A 9,844-nucleotide genomic window follows, 5' to 3' on the forward strand; every position below is an offset into this window, starting at 1 on the left:
TCCTTTCATCGACGTGTACGACCTGTGTGGGCCAAGACGCCTGCTTGTGGTCATATTGTGTCGATCAGCGTTATGGATAAAACTCCCATTGGACGGGTGGAACACGTTAATAGCAGCGGAGGGATATTACCTCCCTCACCAATGCATAATATGTCATGAATATTAGCCGCTAGTTATTGAGTTCTCTAAGTTATTCAACCCACCTCAAGGAGAAGTGTATTAATGTATCAGACACCTGTCGATGACGAAGGGATTGTGAATTACGATTAGCAGTCTAGCCTTGCATATACTCTTTACGCCCACCGAATGTCACATGAGTATATACCTTTTCCAATGAGAACTGCTAATCCCCTTCCATATTGACTCTCTCCCCTTGATATACAGGAGTCGACAACAAAGATAGAAACTCAAGTTGATCAGATGTAACATATCCTGTCATGATCGTCGATCCGAAGTATAAAACTCAGTGTCCTGCTGCTGCTGCTGCCACAACCGTGCCATCCCTGAACTCTTTTGACAATGTGATCCGGTTGGGGACCAATTTACAATCATAGATATGCTCACTCTCAATGATACTATAAATGATCTCATATAACTTTTCCGTTTCCTACGATCCTAGGTGGTTAAGGGAAATCAATAGCGCTGACAGTCGTTGACGAAGTTCAAAACTCCCTTTAGCGAAAGTACCGCCTTTTCTGATAGACTTACATCAAGTCCTTTCAAGTGGGCTTTATCCAGTGCGCGCCATGTACAGTGCATAAGTGCATTCAGGGCGGTGCCAGAGTGCGGTAGTGCACTTTATTAGTGCGCACTTAAGGTAGCGCACTCACTGAGTTTACGGAGGGATAGAGGGCTAAGTGCAAGTGCGTCAATGAAGAGGGTCTAGATAAAGCACACAACCGTTGAGCTCAATCATGTACTGCCTCACTGACTGGCATAGTGATAGTAGAGAGGATTAGAGTGATGATGATGATGATGACAATGGTTATATTAGTGTAATCCATGATGTACATTTATGATATGTAACACATGATGATGTACTGAACTGTGAGGGATCACTTCTACCCAGTACTATTATATGTGATGATGCAGTGATGAACAATAACAACAAAGAAAGTAAAGGTGATAATTCTCTATCTTGTAGTGGACCATCCTATGAAGGAGAGTCTATAATCAGGGAATAAGAGGACATGCCGATATGATAATATTATTCCTTATCAAGGAGACAGTATCCAAGTGAGTATCCAAGGGATCTTATCATAATCCAGTTAGTCCATGATGATGATGATGATGACCAAAGTAGAAGTTGTTTAATGCGAACTTTAGATAGGGTAGAGTTGACCGTCATCACGATATGGCACATGTGTCTTGACAGTGTTTTATATGTTTGTCGTATTGAGAATGTTGGAGGGAACATGACGAACATTATCTCTTGCTGAACTCGAGGAGCGAGTCTCCTCATGATGAAATTGAGCTCCAATATCGGAGATAGATCTTCCCATTCCGTAGTCGTACGCGAAACGGAGTTGATGTTCCTAAATGTGAGCTTTATATCAAAGTGATGTCATTTAGTTTAGATAACGTATTACGTTAGACAAGGCACTGTACACACTGGTAAGACCTATTAATTGTGATGACATTGTGTATAACCTACCTCATCATCATCATCTGGTGGCGGCAAGCTAATGATGATGAGGTACAGGTCTAATCCTCTGTCGGAATATTATTAAGGATGGATGAGCAATCCTTAGAAAATATTATATGGATGTAATCGATCTTACAATTGGTTACAGCATTGGAGGGATACAACCGCTGATATAAAAAGCAATAGCCCTGACGACATCATGATCACCCTGATCTGATCACTAAATGACGACACAACAAAAGATCAATAAGGATTACAACAATTCTGAACAAGTTGTCGTGTCCAGTAGTAGGGAGTAGTACAATAAGCATAAACCTGCTACCTACATAGACAACGGAGTAGAATCGTAATAACAGTCATCACCGATAGTAGCAGTGGCAATGGCAGTGGGAGTAGTAGTAGTAGCGATAATCAAGTGAGGATATCAGATATGCATTCTGCTGCTGCTGCTATAGCCACGTGCATTATCAGAGACTGCTGCTAACACTATTAGGATCTAATGGTGCAACAACCACAACAACAGTGGTAAGATGGGAGGCGATGACGACACTTTAGTATTAGTTGGTGTTGTTAGTCTCATCTAGAAGATTCTGGAAGGCAGTATCAATCTGGTTAACAAGATTAGCAAAGAAGTTAGCGAAATCCTCTTCACTATGTTGAGGCATCTCGAACTTCATATTGGTAATAGCGACGATAACATCCTTGCAAGCAGTAGATATCTGTGACCATCCAATAACCTTATCACCATGATTCTCAGACAAACATTTCTGAGCAGCATCATAGAAATGACAGATACATTTCATCATACCAATAGTCTTAGCTAGAGGGCACATATAATCATAATCACTGAAACCATTCTGTTGAAGGAAATCTTCACGAATAATACGAGCAACCTCTAAAGTACACTTCTGATCTTCAGATAGTGAATCACGACCAACCAATTGTACAATTTCTTGTAGATCATCTTCAGTCTGAAGAATCTCTTTAACCTTTTGTTGTAAAGATGAATACTCATTATCATACTTGTTGAAGAAGGGCTCCAAGGCACGAGTATACTTTGAGAAAGAGATATTCCAGTTAATGGAAGGGAAATGCTTCCTCTGAGCCAACTTCTTATCAAGACCCCAGAATACTTGTACAATAGATAGAGTTGCTGAGGTAACAGGATCAGTGAAATCACCACCAGGAGGAGATACAGCACCAACAATAGTTACCGCACCCTCACGATCAGGAGAACCCATACACTTAACACGTCCAGCACGCTCATAGAAGAAGCAAGACGAGCACCGAGATAAGCAGGATAACCAGAATCAGCAGGCATCTCAGCCAAACGACAGATATTTCACGTAAGCCTCAGCCCAACGAGAAGTAGAATCAGCCATCATACTAACATTAAGTCCCATATCACGGAAATACTCAGCAGTGGTGACACCAGTATAGACAGATGCCTCACGAGCAGCAACAGGCATATTAGAGGTATTAGCAACCAAGGTAGTACGTTGCATAATCTGTTCCTCTTTACCATTAATAAGAGTAGTAAGTTGAGGGAATTCAGTTAAGACTTCAGCCATTTCATTACCACGTTCACCACAACCAACATAAACAACAACATCACTATTGGAATATTTAGCCAAAGATTGAGAAATAACTGTCTTACCACAACCAAAGGCACCAGGTACAGCACAAGTACCACCAAGAGTAGTAGGGAATAAAGCATCAATAACACGTTGACAAGTAAGCATAGGAGCAATACCAGGGAGCTTCTCAACACATGGACGAGCATGTCTTACAGGCCATGAATGTGCCATAGATAGCTTAGTAGTAGTACTACTACTTACATCGACATCACTTCCTCCAAGGCTGCTACTGTTGGACTCAATCTCCATTAAACAAGTATGAACAGAGTAATTACCATTAGGGGCAATCCATTGTACACGTCCTTGATTTCCAGGAGGTACCATAACCTTATGGTTACTGAATAAACCATTCTCAATAACAAAACCAATAATATCACCACCAGTTACGATATCACCAACACGTACGTTAGCAGCTGGTTTAAACTCATAGAGTTTATCGCCATCAAGAGCAGCAACATCGACACCACGAGGAATGAACAATGATTTGGATAAATCACGAATACGCTCTAGAGGACGTTGAATACCATCAAAGATATTATTAAGAATACCAGGTCCTAGCTCAAGAGCAAGAGGTTTACCAGTCTTGATAACCGGATCACCAACAGTTAAACCAGCAGTATCTTCATAAACCTAATAAGCTTATAATACTAATCTTGTTATTATTAGTTGTAATTACCTGAATTGAGGCAGTATCTCCCTCAATCTTGATAATCTCTCCGACAAGATTCTCCCAACCAACACGAACCACTTCGTACATCTTAGAACCGGACATGTTATCAGCCACGACCAAAGGACGGCGACTAAAGATTCATACTACTCACAATAACAAGAGTACTACTACTTACCTTATGAATACGTCCGATAGAAGCCTCAGAGGACTTGGTCATTACCATGATAAAAAGTAGTGACTCCAACAATAATAATAACTAACAACATACATTCAAATAGTAGCAGCTGAGTAGTATTATAATAACGATTATTATTCATTATTATCATCATACTGTGATGACTATGAAACCATCGAGCAATAATCATCGCAGATGAAGGTATTCTAAGCTTACTGCATAACTTCATCAGCCTAACCCTGAAGGGCTCAGCTGAGGACACAAAAACTGTCCCCTTTTCAAACTCACCTTCCATTAATGCAACTTACATTGACTTGGTTAGATTGGATGAACCTTTGTAAGTTGATAACAACCCGTAGTATAAGGGAGTTATTGTTGTTGATGGTGAGTAAGGGAAGAATAATAATGATATCGTTTATGGATCAAGAGAAGGGTATGGAACGTAAGGTAGTGGTAGTAGTAGCTTAGCGAGTTCAAATGTACTCCTGCTGCTCCTGCTGCTCCTGCTGCTCCTGCTCTTGTTGCTGCTGTTGCTGATGTTTACTATCCTCAGTCGTCGAGTTGAGGAAATCATCAGTATTGGGTTACTTGATGTAGTTAGTTAATGATACCGTCGATAATGGGATATATAAGCAGTAATAATAAGCATGTGGCTGCTGCTGCATAATGGCGACAATGTAAGCAGCACATGTATCGCCAATACCACCGACTTACTACTCGTATCCCAATCAGGTATTATTAATATAATAGAATAACAACACAACATTAATAATCGAAGAAAATATACTCTTCGATGTAGTGAATAGAAGTTACAATGATATTATTACCAGCAATAGTAGATATCATAAGAATGCAGCTGGAGATTAGTTCAGAGCAGCAGCGGCATTACATGTAACATATTCTATTAGTATTTACCAATACTAGTAATAGTAGTATCAGAGCAATCTCCAATGATACACACTAATATAAGTCCACATAATGACGATGACTAAGAACAGCAGTAGGAATTATACTATCTTTTATGTCGAATACTCTTAGATATGATAGATGGTTGTTAACCTCCTGCTGCTGCTTCATCCCCACAATAACTCCAGTTACTGATATCATAACTTCAACAACATCTAACAGCAGCATTGTGGTGAAACGATGGAAAAAATCACCTAGTTGAAGAATGGTCGTCTCTAAACTAGAACCACGGATGATATCCTAGACCATGAATAGTAGTAGTATGTAGTCGCACTATTCATTATTAGTTGGTATTGTTAGTCTCATCTAGAAGATTCTGGAAGGCAGTATCAATCTGGTTAACAAGATTAGCAAAGAAGTCAGCGAAATCCTCTTCACTATGTTGAGGCATCTCGAACTTCATATTGGTAATAGCGACGATAACATCCTTGCAAGCAGTAGATATCTGTGACCATCCAATAACCTTATCACCATGATTCTCAGACAAACATTTCTGAGCAGCATCATAGAAATGACAGATACATTTCATCATACCAATAGTCTTAGCTAGAGGGCACATATAATCATAATCACTGAAACCATTCTGTTGAAGGAAATCTTCACGAATAATACGAGCAACCTCTAAAGTACACTTCTGATCTTCAGATAGTGAATCACGACCAACCAATTGTACAATTTCTTGTAGATCATCTTCAGTCTGAAGAATCTCTTTAACCTTTTGTTGTAAAGATGAATACTCATTATCATACTTGTTGAAGAAGGGCTCCAAGGCACGAGTATACTTTGAGAAAGAGATATTCCAGTTAATGGAAGGGAAATGCTTCCTCTGAGCCAACTTCTTATCAAGACCCCAGAATACTTGTACAATAGATAGAGTTGCTGAGGTAACAGGATCAGTGAAATCACCACCAGGAGGAGATACAGCACCAACAATAGTTACCGCACCCTCACGATCAGGAGAACCCATACACTTAACACGTCCAGCACGCTCATAGAAGGAAGCAAGACGAGCACCGAGATAAGCAGGATAACCAGAATCAGCAGGCATCTCAGCCAAACGACCAGATATTTCACGTAAAGCCTCAGCCCAACGAGAAGTAGAATCAGCCATCATACTAACATTAAGTCCCATATCACGGAAATACTCAGCAGTGGTGACACCAGTATAGACAGATGCCTCACGAGCAGCAACAGGCATATTAGAGGTATTAGCAACCAAGGTAGTACGTTGCATAATCTGTTCCTCTTTACCATTAATAAGAGTAGTAAGTTGAGGGAATTCAGTTAAGACTTCAGCCATTTCATTACCACGTTCACCACAACCAACATAAACAACAACATCACTATTGGAATATTTAGCCAAAGATTGAGAAATAACTGTCTTACCACAACCAAAGGCACCAGGTACAGCACAAGTACCACCAAGAGTAGTAGGGAATAAAGCATCAATAACACGTTGACAAGTAAGCATAGGAGCAATACCAGGGAGCTTCTCAACACATGGACGAGCATGTCTTACAGGCCATGAATGTGCCATAGATAGCTTAGTAGTAGTACTACTACTTACATCGACATCACTTCCTCCAAGGCTGCTACTGTTGGACTCAATCTCCATTAAACAAGTATGAACAGAGTAATTACCATTAGGGGCAATCCATTGTACACGTCCTTGATTTCCAGGAGGTACCATAACCTTATGGTTACTGAATAAACCATTCTCAATAACAAAACCAATAATATCACCACCAGTTACGATATCACCAACACGTACGTTAGCAGCTGGTTTAAACTCATAGAGTTTATCGCCATCAAGAGCAGCAACATCGACACCACGAGGAATGAACAATGATTTGGATAAATCACGAATACGCTCTAGAGGACGTTGAATACCATCAAAGATATTATTAAGAATACCAGGTCCTAGCTCAAGAGCAAGAGGTTTACCAGTCTTGATAACCGGATCACCAACAGTTAAACCAGCAGTATCTTCATAAACCTAATAAGCTTATAATACTAATCTTGTTATTATTAGTTGTAATTACCTGAATTGAGGCAGTATCTCCCTCAATCTTGATAATCTCTCCGACAAGATTCTCCCAACCAACACGAACCACTTCGTACATCTTAGAACCGGACATGTTATCAGCCACGACCAAAGGACCGGCGACCTAAAGATTCATACTACTCACAATAACAAGAGTACTACTACTTACCTTATGAATACGTCCGATAGAAGCCTCTTCCTGTTGAGCCTTAACCATGAGGATGCTAAAGGGAATGTTATGAACTACAATGATGATGACCCAATAAAGTAAATGCCATAATAATAAACATCATCATCATCAACTACACTCTACTGCAGGTAGAAGATGTATTCGAACAACAACAAGAAGAGGAAGCTCAGCTTAGGTGTGCTAAGCACTCTTAAGTCATTTGTAAATCTCGCTCGCCCTAAAATAATTGGCTGTGGCGTTGCGTTGTGGTCGCAGAGGTAGTAGGGCTTGGGTAGACTCCTCCTTCTTGATAGACCCTATTGAGGGGTGATGATGACATTAATAGTATATCGTTAGTAGCAGCTATTATATATACTAACATATGCTATAACTAGTCCGTATATTCACATATTGCTAGGTGCTAGTTCTGGAGTACTACGGTAGTATTGGTAAAAGGTCGTGGATTAGCAACAATACCATGTTACTACCATATCTCAGTTTATTCTTATCCATCAACATATATATAGATAATATTATTATATAGTATATATAATAATTATAGTTCCGGGACATATATTAAGATATCCCTCGTCGTCGTCGTCTGCTACTACTACTACTTCGTTGCTCAGTATACCTTCTATATCATTCCAATGCAGTAAGACAATGGTAAGTAGTAGTAGAGTATTCCTCAACGTATTCACCACAAGATAACCAGTGATATTCCAATGTAAGCCCGTTATTATTATACAATAACAATAGTACCTTATGTAGTAGCTTTCAGTAAGAAGAATTAATGAATTAATGATACTATATCGAAATAATATTGTCTGAGGCCCTCATCCTCCACCTCTTCGGCAGCGATGATGATGATGAAGAAGATGTATTGTTTATTATTATAATTGGTGATTATTGAGTTGGTCAATAATTTTAATAATGCTATCTATGGCTTTGATGATTCTAATAGTAGTACTCAACATCATCATCATCATCATCATTACTCTGCAGCAATTACCTTTATCTATTAACCTGACGATGGTGATGATCCGATTACATTACCGTCAAATGATTCCACTTATTCTGGCTATCTCAACCTACTTGATGGAATCTACTACCACTATTCAGCAACAACAGCAGCAGTCATTGAGGTGAGTATATATCCATGTAAGTCCATAATCCACTCCTAACCAATTATTTATAGATATGCTCCTACCTTTTCGAAGGCATCATTATCAACTACTACTACTGGTAGCAACAGTGAATCAAGTCATATTATGAGTGATGATAGAAGCAGCAGGATCAGCAGCAGCAGCAGCAGTCTTATTGATCTGAATGGACAATTGATAAGATCTCAACAAGCTCAGAAGAAGAGGTTTCTACCCCTCTTAGTAGCTGGTATCGCTATAGCTGCTAGGAACTCACAAAATCGTAGTAAGAAAAAGGAAGCCAAGAAAAGTGTGATGAATAATAATAATAAGAGTACTGGTGATAAGACTATTGATGAGATGATTAAATGGGTTAAGGATGTTATGTCTGAATATTCAAAAGGAGATGGACAGTAAGTGATAATACCAGTAGTAGTAGTACTAGTGATTATTATTATTATTATTATACTACTGCTTCTGCATAATTGCTATGATGATCAATCTTCTTTCCTTCAGACGGAAGTCCATTGATAATGTTATGAGAAGTGCGAATAGTGGAGCTGTTAGGAGTACTGGTGGTCAAGAATTCCAACTTGCCAGAGCAGCACAGGGAAGGTTTAAGGATAGATTCCCTCGTTATATTAAAGCTGTTCTTGAATAGTAATAATCATCTATCATCATCATCAGCATTAATGCCGTCGTCCTATTATTATGTTCTTCCTTAGTGCTAACCAAACTGAATCCTTTTATGAAACTGCCAGAGGAGTAATAAGCCAGATTCAGACTCAGGTCATGCCAAGAGGGTAATAATAGTAGTAGTAGAGTAGGTTATCATCATCATCATCATACTGTTGTTACTCAGATCTGGCAGTTTGATGAATCTACGTCGTAAATTAGGTGAGAGGATAGTAGAAGAACGGGGTAAAGTTAAGAAGGCTTTTGTGCATATATTCGATGAATTGAAGAATATAGAGCGCGATACGGGAAAAGAAGTAGGGAAGACTACTACACAATTGACACAACTTATCGGTAAAGCTATGACCGAGTCTTTAAGAGACGTATCAAGACAAGCAACTCAATTAACGAGGCTTTGTACTTCTGCGGAAAAGGATATAAGGGGAAAATTCAAAACTTTAAAGAAGAGTGTGAACCGCGAACAAAAGAAGTTGATACGAAGTGTCGATAGGATGGAAAGAGACTTTAAGTCGGATGAGGGAGATTTCCGTCGTTATGGTGATAGATTCTCAGAAGATGTATCTAAGGCAGGTCAGAATATAGAAAAGGTTACACGTAGTATGAATGATAGAGCAGAGAAGACTGAAAGTGAATTATCTCTCTATGGTAATGATTTTACTACTAAAGGAGAATTGAGAATCAATCAAACATTACCAAGAGC

General features: G+C 39.3%; 5 protein-coding genes across 5 annotated transcripts in view; 2 read left to right on the forward strand and 3 right to left on the reverse strand.

The window, feature by feature from the left end:
• Positions 1-2,202: 2,202 nt before the first annotated feature.
• On the reverse strand, positions 2,203-2,886 carry Pmar_PMAR009902 (vacuolar ATP synthase catalytic subunit A, putative; the record flags this gene model as incomplete). The annotated part of the gene is made up of 1 exon (XM_002783943.1): positions 2,203-2,886. One exon carries the CDS (start codon positions 2,884-2,886, stop codon positions 2,203-2,205), a length of 684 nt encoding a protein of 227 aa, XP_002783989.1.
• An 81-nt stretch (positions 2,887-2,967) lies between these two features.
• Positions 2,968-4,175, reverse strand: Pmar_PMAR009903 (vacuolar ATP synthase subunit A, putative; the record flags this gene model as incomplete). Its single annotated transcript, XM_002783944.1, has 3 exons — positions 2,968-3,912; positions 3,959-4,039; positions 4,128-4,175. 3 exons carry the CDS (start codon positions 4,173-4,175, stop codon positions 2,968-2,970), a joined length of 1,074 nt encoding a protein of 357 aa, XP_002783990.1.
• Positions 4,176-4,948: 773 nt separating this feature from the next.
• Pmar_PMAR009904 (vacuolar ATP synthase subunit A, putative) lies at positions 4,949-7,372 on the reverse strand. The gene is made up of 3 exons (XM_002783945.1): positions 7,307-7,372; positions 7,136-7,261; positions 4,949-7,089 (listed from the first exon to the last, which is right to left on the reverse strand). Exons 1-3 carry the CDS (start codon positions 7,352-7,354, stop codon positions 5,377-5,379), a joined length of 1,887 nt encoding a protein of 628 aa, XP_002783991.1. The 5' UTR covers positions 7,355-7,372; the 3' UTR covers positions 4,949-5,376.
• Positions 7,373-8,577: 1,205 nt separating this feature from the next.
• Pmar_PMAR009905 (hypothetical protein) lies at positions 8,578-9,109 on the forward strand (the record flags this gene model as incomplete). The annotated part of the gene is made up of 2 exons (XM_002783946.1): positions 8,578-8,861; positions 8,965-9,109. The coding sequence occupies 2 exons, from the start codon at positions 8,578-8,580 to the stop codon at positions 9,107-9,109; spliced, it is 429 nt and encodes a 142-aa protein (XP_002783992.1).
• Positions 9,110-9,159: 50 nt separating this feature from the next.
• The window catches only part of Pmar_PMAR009906 (hypothetical protein), a gene marked incomplete at both ends in the record, with an annotated part of 812 nt that continues 127 nt past the window's right edge, over positions 9,160-9,844 (forward strand). Inside the window, 2 exons of the mRNA XM_002783947.1 lie at positions 9,160-9,251; positions 9,311-9,844. The exon at positions 9,311-9,844 is cut by the window's right edge and continues 4 nt beyond it. Of these exons, the coding sequence (XP_002783993.1) occupies positions 9,160-9,251; positions 9,311-9,844 (626 nt within the window). The remainder of the gene's footprint in view (positions 9,252-9,310) is intronic.

Source organism: Perkinsus marinus (genome assembly GCF_000006405.1).
Source record: "Perkinsus marinus ATCC 50983 genomic scaffold scf_1104296935396, whole genome shotgun sequence".
NCBI classification, from domain to species: Eukaryota; Perkinsozoa; order Perkinsida; family Perkinsidae; genus Perkinsus; species Perkinsus marinus.

Coding starts and splice junctions, on each gene's coding strand:
- Pmar_PMAR009904 (XM_002783945.1), bottom strand. CDS start 7,354: ATGGTTAAGGCTCAACAGGAAGAGGCTTCTATCGGACGTATTCATAAG. Junction 7,262..7,306: donor CTATCGGACGTATTCATAAG/GTAAGTAGTAGT, acceptor ATGAATCTTTAG/GTCGCCGGTCCTTTGGTCGT. Junction 7,090..7,135: donor GAGATACTGCCTCAATTCAG/GTAATTACAACT, acceptor TAAGCTTATTAG/GTTTATGAAGATACTGCTGG.